The sequence below is a fragment of the Drosophila mojavensis genome, unplaced genomic scaffold, assembly GCF_018153725.1.
Source record: "Drosophila mojavensis isolate 15081-1352.22 unplaced genomic scaffold, ASM1815372v1 contig_49, whole genome shotgun sequence".
Lineage (NCBI taxonomy): Eukaryota > Metazoa > Arthropoda > Insecta > Diptera > Drosophilidae > Drosophila > Drosophila mojavensis.
This window is the reverse complement of record NW_025318872.1, coordinates 1811124-1834262: the sequence shown is the minus strand read 5'-3', so window position 1 is coordinate 1834262 and position 23139 is coordinate 1811124. Positions and strand designations below refer to the sequence as shown.

Below are 23139 nucleotides of genomic sequence, written 5' to 3'. Positions count from 1 at the left end.
AAATGCCCAAAGCTATGCTCTCCGTTGTACTTAACCAATAGTTTAAATACCCTGGTTGACAAAAGACTTAATGCTCTTAGTAACCAGTAAAGGCAGAGTTTTCAATGAATAAATAATAATTTAAAAGAATTAAATTGTGGCCTTACTGTCTAACATAGATATAAAATATTTTATTTTATTTATTTATTTATTTATTATTATTATTATTATTATTTTTTTATTTTATTTATTTATTTATTTATTTATTTATTTATTTTTTTTTTTGCTTCATTGTTTTGGCCTAAATGCCTTTGATTTTCTTCATAATTTTCTAGATTTCTCAATTTTTAATTTACATATTTATATTTAATCATTTTATTGTATTTCTGTACCCTGAGACTTCAGCTCTGAGCCTAGGGATTTGAGTGCCAGTGTTAAGTGTGAAAACAAAAATAATTTTCTTCCAAGAATTATGTTGTCTTAGCTACAATATCAATCGACATTTATGAAATAAATGTTTAAAAATAAACAGAAGTTCTTATTCTGAGAAATGTAGTTCTCTTTCCACAGAAACTAATATACAGCAAAGAGAACTGCTTAAAGGAAAGAGATCAAATATATCTAAAATTTATATCGAACTCAATATATATACAACCCAAGCTTTTTCTCCACAAATTCTAAGAATATTCCAAATGAAACAAAGACTTTTAAAAAACTTTTGCCCTGTGCTCCAAGGATAATATATTTTTATCCATTAAAAATCTCTCGCTATCGCCCTATCTTTTTCTCTCACTCTCTCTCTATCTTTAGTCTCTTTTAAAGAGCAGTACATCATTAGCTTTGAAGTATATAAACAGTAACAGCGCAAGCACAGCCGTAGAACGTATGCGAGCCATTAGATCACGTTATATCATTAGGGAAAAATGAAGGCACGTACGTGTCTCCATCGAACAGGAAGCAGCCAAAGTGCAAAAAACAATTCAAAACAACAACAGCAACAGCAACAACAGCAGCAGCAACAACAACTGAAAGAGCAATTAAAAAGTTTTTGGCTTTTTGCTGGAACAAAAAAAGAGGACTACAACTAGAACCTGACAACACAGAAAATGCAATAAATAATTTTTAATATAAATTCGTAAGGGGCTGTGTGCTGGACGAGTGCCAGAAATGCCCAGCTATCCAGACCCTAGGCCCTCATACCTCATACCCCCAAACCAAGGCCTCTACCAGACTCGACCAGAGGAAACCCCGTACAGACAGGCACGTAGCCCCCAAAATTATACCAGGGGCACTAAATTAAAAGCTAAACAAAACAACGAAACACTGAAAAATGTTCATTTACCAGTTGGCTATTCCTCATTCCCATAAGCATCATCGTTGTCTACCTGATGATGAAAATGATGATGATGATGACGATGATGGTGATGATGATGATAGAGTGCATACATTTAAGCGCCGCAATTCATATAGAAATTTTGCTGTTGGCCAGCTTGGCATTTGCAGTTGGAGCTCAACTTTTCAATAAACGACTCACAACCAGCTCTGTGGCCGAAAAACAATTTAGCAGAGTTAAGAAACATCGGAAGTGGGGCACTGGCTGCGTCTATTGCTAAAGGTGTTGAGCTCCAGCCAGCCAGGTTACCCGAACAATTGGATTTAAAGTGCATAGGTCAGTTGACGCGTCGTTCAGTCTATGTGTTTCACATTTTTGCAATTTTAATTGTACAACTAACAAATTTACAGCAGCTCCTTCCCTACCTCCCTCCCACCCTTCGGCCAACGATAACAACCACCCAACAGCTCTGCAGCGTTAGCTCATGGGTAAATTCCATTTACGGCAGAGCAACAAAGTTTATCCAACCAACTGGCCAACATTGTGATTCCACAGCGTTGGCCCGGCACGTTTCCCAGTTGCTGTTGATTTTCAGTTTGTTTTTATGAGCAGTTAACAAATGGAGACTTTTTTTTTATTGCGAGCTAAGCTTCTGTGACTGTGACATACCAAGCTTTAGTTATTAAAATGCAGAAATATTTAATACCAAAATATCTAAGCGTAAATGAAGAGCATGAATTATTTTTTTTATTTTTTATTTTAAACTTTTCTTTATTAAATATTGTTGATGCTTTGAATTCATTTCTTGAATATTACTTGCAGACTGTAAATCAGCTCGAATATCCTTTTATTTTCTAGTTTTTATTCTCAATATAAAGTACTACAAATCATATACAATAATATATAGAAGGATATCGAATATCCTTTTATTTTCAACCTTTTATTCTCAATATATAGTACTACAAATCATATACAATAATATATAGAAATAATATATATAAAAAATAATTTTATATTTTCTAGTTTTTTTTTTTTTTTTATATTTGTATATTTATATTTTAATAAATAAATTATTTATTTATTATTTTTTTTTTTTTTTTTACATATTTTATTTTATTTAAATTTTTGGTTTTCTCTATAAAATTTTAAGCAATTTACTTATTGGATCCGTCCGTCACAGGGTATTTCTCTAATCGCCTACATATTATCTATGTGGTCCACCATTACTTTCTGCATTCTGCATGGTAACTCTTAGGCGCCGCTCCCCTGAGGCTTGCAGTTATTTTTGCTCAGTTCCGGGTGCTATACCCACATCTATGTATGTATGTAAATGCTTGCTCTGCCAGCTTATCAGGGGACAAAAGTGCATGAGCATTTGCCTCAATTCGGGTTAATTGTACGGCCATTGCAGAGCTGACCAGGCACCGCCATGCCCGGTGTCTTCCTGTGTGCCTCACCTCTACACTGACAGCATTCATTGCGATTGCACGAACGAGCGTTTACATACGGTATTTGCAAAATTTTGTATTGCCATTGTTGTTGTTCTTGTTGTTATTGTTGCTATTGTTGCCACATGTCATTAGTTGGTTACGGGCTGCTGTGGAGCACCCACACCCCTCCCCCTCCTTCACCCATGCTGCGTTACTAGCACCCCTAGGTGATGCAACCCCCTGGGTAGCCTGGCATTTTAAAGCAAATAATGAAATGCGGCAATAAATGGATAACTGCTCCAATTTCTGCTCTTTTTGTGTGCTCACATATACATGTATATATATGTAACAATTTCAGGTGTAACAACTACAAATAAATGTAAGTTTTTACAAATATTTGGAAAGTAGTTTATAGACCAGAACAGACCGGACCAGAGAATAGAACTAAGTAAAATAATTGAAAGTTTCATGCACATAAATTCCTCTAGCAAACAGAGTTTGTGTGCTAAAACGCTCGAATATGAATGGATACAAAATTTTACTGCAATAATTGGGCTTATTAAGTATTTTTGTATTACATTATACAATTAGGAGGGCAAATTGAAAATATTTTTATTAGTTTGAAAATACTTGAAGCAAATCACGAACTGTATGCGTAGCAATTGAAAACTCCAAAGCAATAAAAATTTATTAGACGCAAAATCATACGAAAATACTTGATAAATTCACTACCTAAATCATTTCTCTTACTTAGCATGTATTCAACTCTGATTAACCCGAAAACATTTCTCTGTCATTTTCAGTTCTGGGCAGCCTACGTGCCCTGTGAGGCACAGCATCGCGATGCAGTGCAGCTGACGCTCGAGCAAATTGATGTGATCAAAAGGCTAACCGATCGATATTCGCCGCAGCTAACCACCTGTACCTCGGCGCAGGGTAAGTACTTTCCCAAATGCCAAATACCCAATCCAAATCCCAAAAGCGAACGTAAAATATGTAACCAACGCACGAGCCCAGTTTAGCTACGGAGAATCTGCAGCTGAAATGCCAAAAAGCGCTCAGAGGCCACGCATTCAATTTGCTGCGATACCGGAAACTTTTCACGAGTTGTTCAAGAGCATCTAAATGCACAAAAAAAAAAAAAAAAAGCCAAAAATACAGGGGGAAAAAAAGGAAGTGTAATTTTGAAGAAATGTAAAAGCAGAGCGAGTCGCAGCAGTTGCTGCACTTGCAGCAGTGCTCCAGACTTGCACTTGAGTCAACTGCTTACCGCGTGCCATATTTTTGCGCCATTTCCTTTGATATGCCGCACTCACCTAGTTAACAGCGGGCGGCAGTCCTTCGCTCAACGGGTCGCCACTGATATTGCAAGCAGCCACAACGAGTGCAGCTGCAACTGCAACTGCCTGCGAAACTTTGACTTATGTTCGAGTCTCCGGCCAGTATTCGAGTTGTTGCTGCTGCTGCCGATGCTCCTGGTTTTGTTTTCCGTTTTGCATTTTGATTTGCTGCCATAGGACTTGGCAATCTTTTGGCATTCTTTTAATGCCCTGTAAAATGAGAAAAAGGGTATGCAGGGCATGCTCTTAAAAGATAGAGAGCAGTTACTGGTTGAGGAAATAATGATGATGATGATGTTATACAGAATCTAAATCCTTGTACATCAATACATAATTAACAAGTTAGAGTTAATATAAACTTAAATCTAACCTTAGGTTAAGCACTGGCAGAAGGGGCCTTCGTCTTGATAACTAGATTTTATTTTTTATAAAGCCTCAAAAATTGATTACGAGAATATTTAATCAATTTTCATCTATGAAATGCATAAGTTAGTAGCTAATCAAGCTGTTAGTGCTATAAAGCTGATCTTAAATTCTTCTCTATTGATATATATCTATCTGCCTTTTCGACCAGGGTATACCCAAGCACAGCGCCTTCGCCTTAATATAGACACTCCCAAAGCTATGTTTTTATTTTTGGTATTTGTTTGCTGCTCTAAAAGGAAAACCGCTGCGAAACAAACAAGAAATCGCTTCCGGCATCGCGCGTTGAAACATTTATGCAGCCGTTAATGGAAATGTCAATAAATCACATGGCCATAAAAATCATGCACAGGAAGAAAACTTTTTGCTCGAAATTTACGAGCGGAAATGCATGCCCCAAAAAAAAAAAAAAAATAAAGGATATAAATATATATATAGATATACGATATATATGTATGTACTTGCAGGCAGTGCTAAATTGTGATAAGAGAGCCCCATATGTTTAACCGAATGCACGCACTCTAAACAGCAGCACGCACTGGTGGCAGCAGCCAATGGCTCTTGAATGCAGGAGCAATGCAAACAGAACAAAAATCGACTGCAAAATTCCGTTGGGCGAGCGAAAAGTGCAGCAGGAATTGCAAGCAAACTTTACAACGTTGCAGCAAGCACAGTTTTAATCGCTCCAACTCTGTAAGGGTGTGTGCGTGTGGGTGTGTGTGCGTGTGTTGAGTATGCTCGAGCTTGAATGGAAATTGGCAAATGGAGGAAAGTATTCGATAGCCCAGTTAATAAACAATTTGTAGGTCATATTTACTAAAGCACTGAGCATTGAAGGCAGCTTTAGCTCAAATCATGTTGCAAAAATTGGCTATTGCCCCAATTCAGATCATCGACAGGCTTTATTTAAAGTACTAATCGATTTCCGCTTACTATGCAGCAATCAGCCCTCTAACAAGTATGAAAGATGAGATGCTTAAAATCTATTATATAAAAGGGCATTTAGCAGTCATTGCTTAGTTTCAAGCCAAGCGAAATGATTTCACATTTACACTATTTCGAGGATTCGCAGAGCCAACGCACATATGTAAGCGCCCAATCGATTCACTGAGCCAAGAATGTTAACCACTTGACCGTAGCTGGACTGCAGCTGCTGCAGGCAGCAAATAAAACCAACATATTATTTCCAGCTGCACGAAAATAAATGCACTCGCCTGGAATTATAGTAGCTGCACACGCATATCCTGTAAATACAATGTCCACCCAAAAAAGGAATGAGCGAGCAGGAGGGAGAGGGCGGGTGGGAGAGCTACTGCTAGTCTTAGTCAGATGTTGCTGACTTCCAAAGTGATTGTAAAAATGCAAAGCTAACGAACTGAAACAGAACGCGACGTCGAGTCGTCGACAACTGGCATGTCATGTCCGTCCGTCCGTCCGTCCGTCAGTCAGTCAGTCAGTCAGTCAGCAAGCCCGTTTCCCTAGTCACAATCCTAGCTGTTGCTGCTGCTGCTGCTGCTCCTGCGAATGTAGTACAACACATGTATGTCCAATTGAGCCCTGGCTGCTCCTTGGCTACCATCAAGGCAGTGTGAAGTGAGTATTGCATTCGCGTTGGATAAACACAATGAATGTGAAAACTGAAAACCAAAACTGAGTTTACATCACTCCTCTATTTTATTTATTTTTTTTTATTTTTTTTTTCGTTCTTCCTTGATTTTCCACTCACATTTGTTGTCTCACCGGGTTCTGTCTCTGCTGCTTGCTTCTAACATTTGCTACTTTACATTTTTACCGTGTCGATGTGTGAATGCCTTTCATTCGCAATTTTCAATTTCCACCTTCGAAATGTGTAAACTTCAATTTACACTGAGCTGCCGCATTGCATTGAGCTAACGGGGGAGCCAAGAACCAAAATTGCATTCGATTTGTAAAGCCTTTGACATTTTCCTAGCATGCGCTGTCCACGGAGCATTTGGATTTTCTAGCTCAACTTGAATATGAGAAACTAAAAAGAGATTCGAATAAGATTTATGCTGAAGCGGGGCTAAAAAAGAAATTCAATTTCGATTGGCAAATAAGAAAAAGAAGCTTTAATAATATTCATATACATCATATACAATCCTAATTAGGAGTAAGATCTAGCAGTATTATCAAATTTTTTAAATATGATGAAGCTTCTAAACATATCTTAAAATATAAATAATTTTAGTTTCATATCGAGCAGTTGTTATTCCTCGAATTCAATCCTCAATTCAGTGTAGTTCAATGTCAATCACTGATTCCATCTGAAGTTCGGTAAGTGCATTTCAAGTTTTGCTTGTGGAAATTGGGTAGATTTTGATGCCCTTGCGTTTGGTTTATTGCGTCAAGTGGCATTTGGTTGGGATTTTCAATTTGAAATGTGTTGGAGCATTCGTTTCTCTCCATTGCCTTGAATCGCATCCGATACACCGGCCATATATTATACATTACGTTTTGGGGCCATGGTCGATTCTTGCTGCTAGCAACGGTCACAGACAATTACATGCCGGACCAGCATCCAGCTTCCTTTCCAGAGTCCTTTGCCCTGACAATCGCTACAAAAATTGAACTTCAGCTCACGTGGCGCATTTTAGTGCCTTTGGTAGCATTTTTCCTTTGACTGCCACAACAACAACAGCAACAACAGCAACAGCAATAATAACAACGGCCGTTGCTGCTGCTGTTGCATTAAGGGTCTTGCCTGAATATTTGTTTATTTGCTCCATATTTTAGGGTTTTACGGCAACGACGACATCGAGCAGCTATTGTGGCAGGTATTTGCTTGCCTGGCTCCCATAACAATAGCCAAGCAGCAGCAGCAGCAACAGCAGCAGAAGCCATGGCAGCAGCAACAACTACAACAGAGAAAGGCAGGGCTACAAGTGCGTCCTTTTGATTTTACGCAGCTTATTTACTTATTGCCTGAAAACTTGCAAGCAGCATTCTAGCAGTCCGTATCCTGTAACGTGTGCCCCATCGGTTCCACTTTGGCGTCCCTTTGTGGCAAATTTATTGACTCGCTTACCCTGTTTGTGGCATTTGAAATGTTATTACAATGCTTGATTTGAATGCAGCGACAAATTATTGAATCGCTTACCGTGCCATGTATATGTATGTGTGTGCCATGACGAGCTCTTTGATTTAAAACAAGCAATTCAATATAACTAGGCGCACTTCTAATCAAATTGCCTAAACAAATTGTTAAATGCTGAATTCGATTGGCAGCTCGATTGAGTTTGGCAGTAATCGACAATCGAAAATTGGTAGCTTCCAACACTATTTTGGGCAGTCACCAACACGGCTGGATAATCGATGACGTGTACTTTGGCCGTCGCCGGGCTATAAAAGGCCGGCTTTCTGGCAGTCGAATTCAGTTGTCTCCCATCGCTCAGCTGGTTCTAGTAACTGGCTAGTGTGGAGCAATTCAATTTTTTTTTTTTTTTTTTTTTTTGGGTTAAAATCTAAATGAGCTGTTGCTGGAAATAGAGCAACTGGCACCGCAAAAGTCAGTTTTTAACTACTTCTGCTTGCACAATCTTCGGATTGATGTAGTGTCGCTCCAGTACAAATGCCCAAATTCGGTTCTACCGATGGCGTTATCCAAAAGGGCCTATATAGCTGCCACAAATATAACGTGAGCTGTGGCTGGAAATAGAGCAACTGGCACCGCAGAAGTCAGTTCTTAACTGATTCTGCTTGCACAATCTTCGGATTGATGTAGTGTCGCTCCAGTACAAATGCCCAAATTCGGTTCTACCGATGGCGTTATCCAAAAGGGCCACAAATATTACATGAGCTGTTGCTGGAAATAGAGTAACTAACACCGCAAAAGTCAGTTTTTAACTACTTCTGCTTGCACAATCTTCGGATTGATGTAGTGTCGCTCAGTACAAATGCCCAAATTCGGCTCTACCGATGGCGTTGTCGTCTGCTGCAATGCGTGCAACTAAGTTGACGCTTGACGAAGTCGGCAGACAAAAAATAATATATGAATGATTCGGATTAGACTGGGTCCTCACCCAACGCATTGGTAGTTGGAAAGGTCGTGTTGAGTCGTTTTCTTTTATGCACACCACTTGATTTGTTTCATCTGTTTGAAGATTGGGTGCTTGATGATAGAGCACATATTACATTTTTTTTCAATTAAATTGTTCACAAGCTGCTAGTGCTTATCGTTTGGCGAGGACTGAAATGCTGACAGCATGCGTTGATCCATGGTTTCTCGAAGAGTTTGGCTTGGATTTTTTGCGCACGGGTTTTCGTATTAGTGTATCCAGTAGGAGATGAGGATGGTGTGGGTGTTTATATTACTGTATCTTTTTTTTTTTTTTTTTTTTTTTTTTTAACAACGTCGAAACAATGAAAATGCAAGTAAATTTTTACTTGTCTTATTGAATAGACCGTTTTGCATTGCGATGTATTTTTTTTTTCTTTTTCTTTGCCCTTGGTTATTCGAGGGTGTAATGGAGTTTCAGTCAGTTTCGCCTGATTAATGTGTAGGTTTCTAATGTGAAAGATACGCAGTTTCTAAGCATGTAGTGAATTTAAAACGATATAGACTGGGTGACAAAAGTAGTCCAACTGTTTTAACCTGGCTATCCTTGATTCTTTAGTCGGCAAGTTAGCTGATTTGGAAGCATTTTCATTAGTGGTGACACTTGAGTAGAATTCATCATCGTAGTCTCATCATCGGATGCTGTCAATCACCCGATATAGTTTTGGTCTTCCTGCGCTTCTTGGCCGAACGTTTGGTAGAGGAGGAGAAGCTCACATATTTTTGTATTAGTGTATCAAGGAGGAGAGGAGGGTTTATATATAATCGAAAAAGACAATTTTTTTTTTTTTTTATTAAATTGCTAGTTGACCCGGCGAACTTCGTATCGCCAAATATTCGTGCGAATGGATCGTTTTGACAAATCGTAAAGAAACTTGTCCATGTTGTCGCTGGAAGTGTTTAGGCACGTTGAGCAGCATTCGCCTCTGTAAAATACACTCTCTGACCGTTCTCTAGATGGTTGAATTATCTAATAGTTTCTGGTTTTGCTTTGTGATGTATATTTTTATTTTTGCCATCGTCATGGACGCTTTAGATATGGTGTTATTTCATCGGAGATGATGTATTTATTAAAAATCGATCATATTTATATCTGGGATGGAATCCGGTGTATTTTTTGATATCTTATCTCGTAAGTCGGGAATTTTTTTGGGCAGCAAATCTATTCCATTAACTGATGTCACAGTCAATCGCAGAGCTTGGTAGGCTCAGGCTTTTCTTGCGTAATTTGTTATCCTGCAAGGCCTTTTTAATTGTTGCTTTAACTCTTCGCAGACATCATCGATGCCCACAAGAACCAGCAGCTATGCTCGCTGACCGGCGTCGAGGGCGGCCACTCGCTGGGTGGCTCGCTGGCTGTGCTGCGCACCCTGTACGCCATTGGAGTGAGGTATATGACGCTGACATCCACATGCCATACGCCGTGGGCCGACTCGAGCTACGCGGACGCGCCAACCTTCAACATGAAGCACGGCGGACTCACTATATTTGGCAAGGTAAGTGCCGGCCATCATAGCCTTTATTGTCTGTCCTCTCCTATAGCTGGTTTAATGCTAATTAGTCGGGGACGGTTCAGCGTTCAGCTCACTTTAGTTCGGTTTTGGGGCAATTCTCTCGTGTGGCTTTTAGGCGGATTTTGCGGCGCCAAGGATGAAGCGTGCTTCTCAGTCCTTGCAGCCTGCGGTCAGCCACAGTCGACGCTTTTGTTGGCTTAGTCATAAATGTCTGTGTGTGTGTGCGCGCGCGCTCGTTCGCTAGCATGTGGGCGTATACTTGTGGCGCGAGGGGTGGCATATTTAAGTGGCTGAGCTGCGTGCCGGCGCCATTTTGGGGGCGCCACGGCTTGTGCCCCTAATGGGTCAACAGCTCTCAAATTAGGTGGCTACAGCAATTTGCAAGAGCCGCGCGGCTTTACGCCGGATTATCGTCAGGCTGAAGGTACACAAATATCTTAAATTAACTACGGCCCGCCAGCCACAGCGCAGGCTGTCTTCAATACCTGTCGAGCGGCTCGTTATGTCCAGGTAGCTTATGATAAGCTCTATAGACTGGAAGTATGAATGTGGTAAAAATTGGAAGCAACTTGAGAAAAGCAAAAATGATCAGCGTTTTATCATATGAAAAACTCCATTTAGTGTTGGGGTTTATTGTTGTAGTCTTAGTTTTGGTAGTGGATTATTGTCTTCATTTAATACGTATTTAAATTTAAAACTCGACTATTTCGGACGTGAATTTTGAGCCGTTGATTCAAGTAGAACTCCTTCAGTGAACCGTATTGTATTGCTTGATCTGCTATCACTACTTGACATTGATCGTCTATCATCATCAAGCTTACTAAACTGTATAGGTTCGGAGTTTGCATATAAAAATGCAGGTTAAAGTAATATGGTAAAACTTGAGGCCAACTGCGCAATGTAAAAAAATGTGCTGGGATGATAGTGTTTTACCATATAAGAACGTCTAATTAGTTGAGGTTTATTGTTGTAGTCTTGGTAGAGGATTAATTTCTAAATTCAATATTTCTTATCTCGTATATGGGTTTATTGCTGACGCTTTTGATGTGTTTGTCCGCTGAGTGCAGCGGAAACGGTAATCGGTAGATCGTTATTTTGGCTTTTCAATTTTTTAGTCAGCCAGGGCAGGGCCTACTGTGTACGGAACGATTTGTTTACATATAAAAATTCTTTGACATATGCTCGTGTAATTATTTCGAAATTCGAAATTACCTCGAGAGTAGCGCCAGCCGCCAACCACTTCAACAGCAAACAGCCGTCACAGCATTCTTGGCGTGATGATGATCAAACATCATAATGATCAACTATTTGCTTTAGTTGTTGCTGCTGTTTGCTCTTCATAGCGTGTGTCGGGGGCCACGACGCTGCGCTTCCTCTTTGGCTGTGGGCTATTGCCAAGAACTATTTAGTGCATACGGAAATTAAATGTATGAACGTGACAATTGGGGGGAGGAAAATACACAGCTATAACAATAGCAGCACAATAAAATCCCAGAGGCCAAAACCTATACGTGAAATTATAGCAGGAAATGTTTATTACGTTTACTGCAGTCATTAAAAGTCGGGATATATCTGCTAGCATCAGGCAATATAAATCATAATTTTGTTTGGCATTGCCCTGCCAATTAAATATGGAAATTAAAATTTTTGGCTATAATCAAAAACAATAACAAAAACAAAACAACAAAAATCAACGTCACTTCCTCATTTAAATAACGGAATTTTCAATTACACATCGCAGAGAAAAAGAAAAAACAATAGGCGAAAATGAAATACGTAATGGAAAGTGAAAATCCTCCAAAGCGCATGCGCCATGAGCACCTAAAGCTAAGAGAGAGCCGGAGAGAACGAGAGCAGCCGCCAGCTGCTGTATCGGGCGAAATCGTTTCTATGTGGTAAATGGAAATTTTTCGCCTCGACGAAATGAGCGGCAATGGGAAAACAGAAATTTTCATTCATACTATAAGGTGAATTGCACAGTGTGTGACGGACAGCCAGCCAGCTGGTTCAAGAAAGGAGTGGAAGCAATTATGGCTAATTAGATATTCTATAATAATAAATATAAGAGAATCGAAATAAGTAAACTGAACTTGTTGTCTAGGCAATTATATAAATAATACTACTTTTAAAATATATGAAAATTGTGAATTAAAGTTGGAAGAACATAATACGAACATTATAATATACTTAATTTCAAAGTGAAATATTTTCGTAAAGATCATAAATTGTTTTTGCAGAGTTTATTAGAAGCAAAATATGTACTGAAAATTCATTTTAAAATTTTGTTTTTAAATTTAATTTATAAATGTAAATCAAAATTAAAATAAAATATAATTTCAAAAAATGTAATAGCGAAATTTTTATTTGTTGAAATTTTTTTATTTAAGTTTATTTTTATTTTTTTTTCCTTAGAACAACTTTTTATTTCTTACAGGTACTTTGATTTAAAATTTTGTATTTGATAATCCTTTTTTAGGCATAAAAATAATTAGTAGTTGGTTTTCAACCACTGTTTGCTCTTAACATTCCGTTCCACCCGCATAGCTAAAAATACCCGTCACGCACCCACGAAGCGCCAGTCACATGTGCCATGGTGAAAATGTTGCTAGGCTGTCATTCTCTCTCACTCTGCCTCTCGCGCTCTCTTACTCTCTCACACGTTGGGGCCGTTTGTTCGTTCGTTCGGCTCATGTTGAGGTGAAAGCGCAAAACATCGCGCAACGCTCGAACAGTCGTCCACGAAATTCGCCCCAACGAGGCAGCTGCTGAGCTCCAAATGGTAGAGACGAGCCAAACACAGTCGTGCAGTGTGTAGTGAAGAGAAGCCAAGCGAAGAGCCGAGAGGGAAACACAACAGCAGCAAGCGAAAAAAAAAAAAGAAAAATACAGAAAAATAGCAGGAAAAAGTCAGCTAAACGCCTAGAGAATTAGCCAACAATATACAGTGTGTGCATTATATTTATTTATAACAAATTCCGTTTAGCGCGAAGCATTAAAAGGTGAACAAATACCAAAGATTTTTACAGTTACTAACAAGCTAACATACAAATTTAAGGCAAATTCCTAACGAAAAGCAAAAGCAACGAGAAACGTCGAAGAAGCATATGCAATGCTAAATAATAAGCAACTACTAATCCAAAAGCGAATGCTGTGCCAAGTGTACAAATACTAATCGGTTACTTCCTCCTCCTATACGCAACGACGCACAACCACCTACACACGCACACGCACCCATACACACACACACACACACACACACACACTCACACACACACTCACACTCACACATTCGAACCTACTCCCGCACACCCACTGATTGATGATGACAACACAGCAGCAACTAGAGGCAGCGGCAGCAGCAGCAGCGTCGACCGAGTCGGCGGCAGCAGCAGCAGCGGTGGACAACAGCAACACAGCCATGACAGCAGCAGCAGCAACAACGACCACAACAAAATCGGGTGGCAACACGACGAAGCAAAGCAAGCATAGGTCGAGGTCATCCGCTCGGTACGATGACGTGGAAAGGCAGCAGCGCAAGAGTCGGGCCATCGTCTCCATACCGAACACCATCAAGCTGAGCATGCTGAACAGCGGCTTGTTGTCCTTTGAGCGCATCAAGCTGGAGGCGCGGGACGAGAACAACTCGCTGTCGAAGACCATACCGAACGGGCCCATCGATGTGCGGCATTTTCTTAAGCTGTGTGATCTGCGACGCAAATTTCCCGTGCTCTATAAGCTGGAATTTCAAACGGCCGCCAAGGTGGAGACGAACACCTGTCGGCATGCGCTCAAGAAGAACAATCTGGAGAAAAATCAGAATCCCAAGTGCATTCCATATGACTACAATCGTGTTGTGCTGCAAAAGCTGCCGGGTGTGCCCGACTCAGACTATGTGAATGCCTCCTATATTGACAGTCTGCTCAAGCCGAACGCCTACATTGTCACCCAGGGTCCCGTCGAGGAGACGGTGAATGCCTATTGGCGCATGGTGTGGCAGGAGAACATCAGCGCCATTGTCATGCTGACCAAGACCTTTGACTTTGCCAAGGTCATGTGCGTGCAGTACTGGCCGCCCAACATGGAGGTGCACGAAACCTACGGCGATATACACATCAATATTGTGAGAGAGGAGCAGCTGGCCAACTTTCACATACGCACCTTTCGCCTCTACAAGAAGAACGAACAGGGTGAGGTCACGGATGAGCGGCTGATACTGCAGTTCCATTATACGGAATGGTATTCCCATTCCTGCCCCTTCTCCAATGCCCTGCTCGAGTTCAGGCGCCGTGTGCGTCTCGTTGTGGGCAACATCATCAAGGATGGCGACGACGCAGAGATGCGTGGCCCCATTTTGGTGCACTGCAGCGATGGTGGTGGACGCTCCGGCGTCTACATGTCCATCGATGCCAACTTGGAGCTGGCCGAGGAGGAGGAATGCTTCAATGTCTTTGGCTACCTCAAGAAGCTGCGGCAATCGCGCAAGGGTCTCGTCGAGAATGTGGAGCAGTACAAGTTCATATATGACACGCTGGAGGAACACATCATATGCGGCAAGACCTGGTTTCCCGTCTCCGAGCTGTCCGATCGGCTCAAGGCCAAGGCACGTCGCAATTCCAGCACCAAGATGAACGAGTACCAGGCCGAGTACGATCAGATCTGCAAGCAAACGCCACGATTTACGATCGGCGACTGTGCAGGCGGACATCGAGCGGATAATCGGGAGAAGAATCGCGATGTACTCTGCGTACCGCCGGACAACTTTCGTCCATATCTGACCAGTTTCCAGGGCAACGCCTTCACGGACTACATCAACTCGGTCTTTGTGGATGGCTATACCAAACCGCGCGAATACATTGTCACCGAGTGGCCCATGAAGCATACGCTGGGCGAGTTCTGGTCTCTGGTCTACGATCATGAGTGCTCTGCCGTGGTGGTGCTGTGTCAGCCGCCCTCGCAGTCCCAGCAGTATCCCTCGTTCTGGCCCAATAAATCCAAAATGGAGAAATACGGCCCTGTCTTCACCGTGCACTACGTGATGTCCAAGAGCTATACGAACATCAAGCAGTGGGAGTTCAAGATCAACAAGAAGATCGTTTCGCTGACCGAAATGATGGCGGGCGTCAAAGCGCCAACACGTACCGTCCAGCTGTTTCAGCTAACCTGCTGGCCCATGGGCCACAAGGTGCCGAGCTCAACCAATTCGCTGGTCTATCTAATGAATATGGTCGAGATCTGGCGCAATAAAGTCGACTACGGACCCGTCTGTGTTGTCTCGCCCGATGGTCGCAGCCGTGCCGGGGTTTACTGTGCGGCCAATGCGTGCATCGAGCAGGTCATACAGCACGGTGAGGTCGATGTCTTTCAGGCCGTCAAGACCGTGCGGCGGCACCGTCCACAGCTGGTCGAGAATATGACCGAATATAAGTACTGCTACGATCTGGTGCTACACTATGTCCTGCACTTTCTCAACAAGAAAGATTGAGCGGTACTTTCTACAAGTTTCTTTCTTTTTTTAACAGTTCGATGGCCGATTCTCTGGGTTACAGCTGTGCTGGTAACTACTTTTCAAGCTCGAGCTACTTTTTCGGGACTCGAATCGACTCAAGAAAATTGACGACAGTTTTGAGGAATGAGAAACTTGCTCAGCTGAACAAATCAAACTGCACTAAAATTTTTAAGGGTTCGAACTCTGCTCCTCAGTTTGAGCTGTGCTGGGTTTGATTTCTGAAGTTAAACTTCATTGTGAGAATCTTTTCGGATTGAGCGCAACTTACACATTTTTTAAAGGATTCGAACATCACTTCTTCACTAAGTGCAGCACCATCTGAACATTTTAGTTTGGGCTGTACCCAAGTTTGTTTTTGGGACTCGAATCCATTTTCTGCGAATTCAAGTCGCACATTAACAACTGTATGTCCAAGTGGTCCACATTTGATGCCTATTACATTTAACGTATGAATGTTGTATTTCTATAAAGCTGTATAGAGCTGAAGGAATCGGGGCTACAGTCGGCTTGGCACAGGCTTAAAGCAATAATACTGAGTATTTTTGTTGTGCACAACACAATATTTGGTTTGTGTTTTTATTGTCACTGGAAATGAAATTTCCAATTTAGTAGCTTTTCCTTTGTAGAATATATATAGTATATATCTACTTTATACATATAAATATTCAGTTTTGTGTAGGTCCCCAAGTTCCTAACTGGACCATAAGAATCAAATATATGGAAATCAAATGCAAAAGCTATATGATCTGAATCTGAACTGTATGTGCCATGTCTAATGCCCTAATTGTTGTTGTTATTACTATATATATAAATACATATACTATATGATGGAACTCTTGAACTATTACGATTAAATATGATTATGTTTACGATATATATGTATGTACTTATGTTAACTCTTTGAACATGCTACCTTATACAAATTGTTGATATATGTATATCTAATCTATACTATTTAAATTCACATATAATGATACATATATAAATGTTATATTCTTGTAAAGAAAAGAAAGAAAGGAACATGTTTTTAGGCTATCTACGGAATAAAAAAGTGTGGAAAATGTATTTTTTATTCATGTTAAAACCAAATGTATGCAGAAATAGTAACAGTTATTTATTTATAATAACATAATACAAAACTAATACAAATACAAAACTAATATTGATTTACACTCACACCCACACACACAGACACTCGCATATGTGTATGCATAGATACTCTCGTATATTTTCGCATTTATGCATTTGATGTAAGAAATATTTGTCTAACGATTCAAATGCATACCCAAAAGCAAACTGAAACACACGCACAACACTTATATATTTATATACAATGTATACATATATTCTTATATTCATGTAAATGTATTGAATTTATTTTTTTAAATGTGAATAAATGTGTATTTTGGAACGATTCCGTACGAAACTTTAGATTAGGTTACGAAAAACGGAGACCAAAAATCGGAAAAAAACTTAATTGAAATTGTTTTTATTTGTGCAGATAAAATTCTTTATTTTCAGCTTGGAAAGCGAAACGTACGAGTTCATATAAATAAATAACAGAGGCAATTGAATGCAAATATCTTGCCTATAGGTTTTCCATTTATTTAAACCAAAAAATAAAAATAAGAAAAATTCGTTTTTGCTGAGGTGCGAAAGAAAACAAAAACAAGACCAAAGCAAAATGTTTATTCTAATAGAAATTTAATGTGATGAATGAGCTGGTGAATTTGATGAGATCTTGGGCTTTATGGGTATGTCCATTAGCTTAGCATCCAGCTGGTTGATAGTCTCTATATGGCTTAAAGCACAACAATATTTTGTTTACATATCTCTGAGATCGATTATGCCATTTCTTAATCAGCATAAGAGTTGAGAAATATTCAGCTCCAGGTTGATGAATGTTTATGAAAATCAAAGTTTTTAATTCAAAGCAATTTTGTAGCATTATTTAAAGCAACTTAGTATAATTTTCCCTGTATATAAAGCATTTTTAATATCATGCAAAATTTGATTGCTCTAAAATAAATATTTACGATTTTCCGGTCTCTACTCTATGGAAATATTGCCAATCACTTTTGCTCTTCAATAAACTGATTTGATTACCTATTATTCCATAGTCTCTTAATTTTCATATGCCATACATTTTCATTGTCAAAATCCATTTTATCGCTGCATATTCATTAAGTTTCCATCTGAATCACCGTAATTCTTTTACAATGCCATCGCTCGGGTCTTTGTTTGTCTTTTGATCTCTGCATTCCAAAAGTGCGTCATAAACTGAAAATATCAATCAAAATATGAATTCATTTCATTTTTGCCGCGATTTTTGGAACGTAAATCGGGAAAAGCGAACAAAATTGCAGATGAGAGATAAACAAAACAAGATGCTCCACACAGTAATCGCAAAAAGAAAAAATATATATATTAAAACAAAAAAAAAAAAGAAAAAACCTTGACCAGATTACAGCTTAATGCGTACAAATCAAACAGAGGCCTCCATTATATAGATATCGTAGTGCGATAAGGCGGTAGTGAGGAAGGGGTTGAGCGAGGGGCGATGGAGAATTGATGGTGGGCTGCAGGGCTCTGCAAGGTGTGGTCGCTATAAAATCGATATATGACAGCACAGCGCTTGCTTTGGCCAGCAATAAAATACAACAACACAGAGCCACAGAGCAATAATAATAGTAAAACTTGAGCATGAATGACATCAGCAAAAATATAATGTGTATGTATTTATATGTATATGTATTCACAATGGAAAAAGGAAAAACATTGCGTTAAAAGCAAATATTTTCATATTTGGCAGAATTTGGCAGACTTTGCTTGCACTTAGCTTCGCTACTATCTCATGTGATCATATGGAAAGAGCATGAGACAACAATTGTTTTATTTGGTTTTTAATTATTTATTCTTTGTTGCAGCTTTTTGTCTATGACTCTATAGCACATATTGCTCGAAACTTTAACTAATTTAGTGGGATTTCTAGCCTATTTATAGTATTTAAAGAACAGTTGGTTCCGCGACGATCCAGGCGACTTAGTCTTTTGAGTATATTTGAGCCTGATATTTTGTTCATATGCAAGTTAGTTGCGATGATGAGATGATTCGGATGTACTGGTAGTCACTCATATCTCCCAGATATCAATTTAGTTTTAAGCAACATATAGTATATATGCTTATATAGGTATATGGCATATTCGAGTTTTCTGTATTATTATCTATGATTCGAATTACATATACAAGACCAAAAAGTATATCTGACACACTACATATGCAGCTTGGCTATTTTAAAACATTTTTGTGTTCCTTTTGTAGTAGCCTGTATTATTTTGATGAGCAATTCGATTTTGTTAGTTTTTGTTCTTCAACACATACGATAAAAACATCGAACTACTGCAAGAATGTCTTATTCTTAATATTTGTTTTCCATTGTTTTCAAAACATTGTGTTTATCATTCAATTGTTGTTGTTGAATATTTAGTGCTTAGTCCCTTAAGCATTTGCATAAACATATAGCAAAATCAATATTCCCGTTATACTTTATTTAGACTACTTTTAAAATACACAGTTGGGTAAATACTCATTAATGTGTATCATATATTCATAGTATATTATTTTATTATGGATGATGTACATCTATTTGTCTGTCTTACGAAACTGACTATAGCATATGTGCTCGTCGACTACTCACATAAAAATTACTTCGATTTGTTGTTGTCATGCGGCATGCTGAGATTATTTTTCGCCATAAGCAAGATACAGGCACGCAAAATAAAGCAATTAGTTCTTTTTGGAAAATTTATTTATGAGCTATTAATACAAAACGAGCGCGTGGCAAATCCATTCGGTGCTGCGAGGGGGTGTGGGGCGTGCTGGTGCTGCGTGGAGGCGTAGTGGCGTTGCGGAAAAGCTATTGAAATTAGTCACAGTTTTGCTGTTGGGAGCCGTTTTTAGTTTTAGTTAATTAAAAATTCAATGGCAATTAATTTTATAGAGTTGAGCGCCGACTACAATTTATGTCATATTATGTTGCAGGGGGTTGGGCGGCGTTTGGAAATGCTAAATCCCAGCTTTTAATTGACTATTGTACGGGTGCGTAGGGGAAGGGTATAGGAATGTGTTTATGTGTGTGTGTTTGTGTGTATAATTGTATATGGCAAAGGAAATTGTAATGAGAGATAAATTGTAATATTAGTAAAATGATATCATTGCAGCTAAACTAATTTAATTTGTATAATGCACATACAAAGTATATAAATCAACAAAAATGTGCTTAAAGTATATATTTATGCAAGTATTAAACAAACTGGCTTTACCTAAAATTTATACATATTTAAAAATATATTTTAGACACATTTGAAACAAATTCTTCTACTGCTTGCATCCCACTTTCATGAATAAGTTGTATATGGGAGCCACATATATTTATGCACATTCCTTAAGATTTACAACAAGAAAATATATAATGTCAGCTATTTAGCTCGTTCCAATTGCTTCCTGTCGTCTGCCTACAGCATTTTACATAAGAGGGTCGCATTCAATGTGGGCAACTTATGCATTGTTCATTTCCCAACTGCAAGCCCCCCTCGCTGCTCTCCCACAGGGACTATTGCCACACAATTACCTGCTGCTGCTGCTGTTGTTGTTGCTGTTGCAGCTGCCATGCCCCTATGGGCTTCCATTCACATAGTATTATTAGCCATTGTTTGAGGCATTTTGTAGCCCGTCGTCGTTGTTTGGCTAATTCAATTATGCAACGTCTACGTGAGTTTCAACTGTGTGGGACTGTTTGTCTCTGTAGGCGTGTGTATGTGTGTGTATGTGTGTGGGTGTGTGTGTGTGTTTAGGTTTGTGTAAATGCAATTGAAGTAAAGCAAGCACACACACACACACACTCAGGTCCATTACACACCTGCCTGCACACACTTGTGCGCATTCAGTTACGAATTCAACTGTTCGCCGCCTTTTCTTTTGCATTTACAGCCAGCGAATGTCTACATAATAATAATTATTATTATTATTATAATAATAATTATAATAATTACATGTAGATGATGCTCTTTCAACGCGCAGGCGGCAACGCGTCGGCCACGTAATACAAATGAGCGAATAACTGTTTTTCCTTGCTTACTGCATATGTGTGAGAGTGTGTTTGTGAGTATGTTAGGCTTTTATGTTTCACGTGCTTGGGGTGGAAATGACTGGTACTAATTTGATATGACATGAAATTAAATTTAAATAATTAAACAAATGCTTTATGTGAGGCTTCCACTGCTATTGCTATAAGTAGTTGCTGCCGCTGCTGTTGCTGCTGCTGCTGCTGCTACAATTTGCTGCTCCAGCTGTCATTTCAGACACCTCGGGGCATAGCATACTTTTGAGCGCCCACACATTTTAATTAAGTATTTAGCAGCCGGAAGCATAAGATTCATGTTGAGAAAACACAAAGCACAAAACACAGATCAAAGCTGGAATTTAAATTATATGAAAATAATTTGAATTAACGACAAGCATCCAAAAACATCGCAATGCTATCATAAATATTTGCTGCTGAGAACAGTAAATTATGAAATTAAATGAGCAATGCTATAACATCATTTATATTTATTAACATTTTGTTAGAGTAACGAAGATTAAGATTACAGTTTTTTGTTATTATCTTTTACTATTAAGCCATATGGGGAATAGACTAATATTTAAAACACAATACAATAATAATATAATGATGCCGGTTTCTATTCCGCTCCAATCTGTCATTGTACCGACTCGAGTGCTGGTTTATTTCATTAGAAGCCGTGGCCAGTTACAGCTTTCTAATCAATGTGGTGTTTCTTATAAACAATTCGCAGCCGGTAACCAGTCTCAAAATTTTATTCTGAACGACCTGAATTCTACGAATATTTGGCTTTCATCCGATATTGCTTCCTAAGATCCACACATGCTTGGAGAAGGCGAGTCTGCTCGGATTGCCTATCGGATACCTCAAAGATTCTCTATTGGAACATCCAGCAAATCATTTGAATTGTCTATTGGATTACCTATCGGATTATCCATCGGATATCCCAAGAATTTTCTATTGGATTACTCATCGGGTTTCCCAAGGACTTTCTATTGGATTGTAATTAACACATTTTTAGTTAGTTTTGGATAGCCGGATGGTTTGAGTTTCAGTGAGCTCAATCCTATATTATATCACTTTTTACTTGCCAAGTGTGGGACGTGGAATCTTTTTAAACCCCATTGGGGCTTAAGCCTAGTAGGCTTTGCTCTAGAATATTGCCATGGGCATGGTATTTCTTTGAGATCTTGAGATCTTCTTGTATGTCAACATATTTAATGTACCAAGGCGCACCTTTACGGGCATACATAGACGTTTTTATACCCTGAACCCATTTTCAATGGGAAATCACAAAGTGTATATATTCTTGATCAAGCGACGAGCTGAGTCGATTTGGCGCTATCCGTCTCTCTGTCCGTCCGTCCGTCCGTATGTATGAACGCGTCGATCTCAGAAGATATAAGAACTAGAGACTTGAAATTTTTTCCCTAGGTCCGTGTATATCACGCGCGTATCGAGTTTTATAATCGATTAAAAACCTTATCGAAAGCTAGTTATTTAATTATATCTCCTACACCTTTAGAGCTAGAGCTTCAAAATTTTAAATGTAGATTTATATGTATTTTATACAATTTCGGTTTTTGTTGTAATTTACCCCCCCCCCTATTTCCACCCCCTCACCCTCACCTTTGTAAAAGGCGTATTTCAAGTACTAAAGACTTGTGCTTTGGAATTTGAACATTATGATTAAATTATTCAACAAATAAATTGTCATAATATTGCCCACACAGCAACGCAGCCCAAGCGCAGTCGCTGCTTACTGCGCAGTCAGCAGATCGTGTTCTAATACGTTCGTTTGTATGTATGTGTGCCGAAAAGAAGTGCAGAGTGATTAGAATATCAGATTCGAGGGTTTAGGGTATCTCCTAGTCGAGCAGTTTCGACTAGAGTCTTCTTACTTGTTTTCGGTTGAGATATTGAATCACATAACTGTTAAGATAAGTTTTATTCAATTTGCCACATATTGAAAAATTTCTACTAATAAAATTCTTGAAGGTCTGGCGTCGCTTTACAAATTTGCCGAATTAAGAATCCTCGAAAAAGCTGTACAAATCCACTTAAATACTCAATAAACAGCTTATTAAAATTATTTTCAACGTGTCTCAGTAGCCAAATGCTCGCTCTACTTAAATAAATATTCATAAATAAACAAACTATTTTCTTTGGCTTGCTTGGATTGCTCCCGAAGGATTAGACGGATATAGATATATTTGCTGCATACTTATGATTGCTGGCCAAATGTTTGCCAATTTCGAGCACAATTGAACAATAGCCATGCAAGCTGGCAAATATTTATACATGCAAAGAAGAATATTTCACATTCATATTTAATTAGTTTTGACAAACTATGCAGAGAGCCCAATGCAATGGGAGAAACATAAAAAAAAAGAAAAGAAAAAAAAATTTCGAATCAA

The 23139-nt window shown here is 39.1% G+C and overlaps 2 protein-coding genes across 4 annotated transcripts in view; both read left to right on the top strand.

Moving 5' to 3' along the window:
• Nucleotides 1–23139, top strand: part of LOC6577914 — a 186356-nt gene that overhangs the window by 131074 nt on the left and 32143 nt on the right. The window contains exons 9-11 of one of the 2 annotated variants that reach the window (XM_002003809.4): nt 3546–3678; nt 9856–10076; nt 11836–12268. In XM_002003809.4, the coding sequence (XP_002003845.2) occupies nt 3546–3678; nt 9856–10076; nt 11836–11865 (384 nt within the window). In that variant the 3' untranslated portion in view covers nt 11866–12268. Of the gene's footprint in view, nt 1–3545; nt 3679–9855; nt 10077–11835; nt 12269–23139 lie in introns of those variants that run through there. The other variant, XM_015165898.3, reaches the window with a different exon arrangement.
• Nucleotides 12809–17077, top strand: LOC6577913 (receptor-type tyrosine-protein phosphatase kappa). Of its 2 annotated transcripts, none has more exons than XM_002003808.4 (2): nt 12809–13093; nt 13150–17077. In XM_002003808.4, the coding sequence occupies exon 2, from the start codon at nt 13414–13416 to the stop codon at nt 15574–15576; it is 2163 nt and encodes a 720-aa protein (XP_002003844.2). In that variant the 5' UTR covers nt 12809–13093; nt 13150–13413; the 3' UTR covers nt 15577–17077. The 2 variants fall into 2 exon arrangements, with proteins under 2 accessions (XP_002003844.2, XP_043865194.1); XM_044009259.1 differs by having other exon boundaries at nt 12809–13325; nt 13372–17077.

What these genes read in the sequence shown, in the direction of transcription:
- LOC6577913 (XM_002003808.4), top strand. Translation starts at nt 13,414, where the DNA reads ATGATGACAACACAGCAGCAACTAGAGGCAGCGGCAGCAGCAGCAGCG.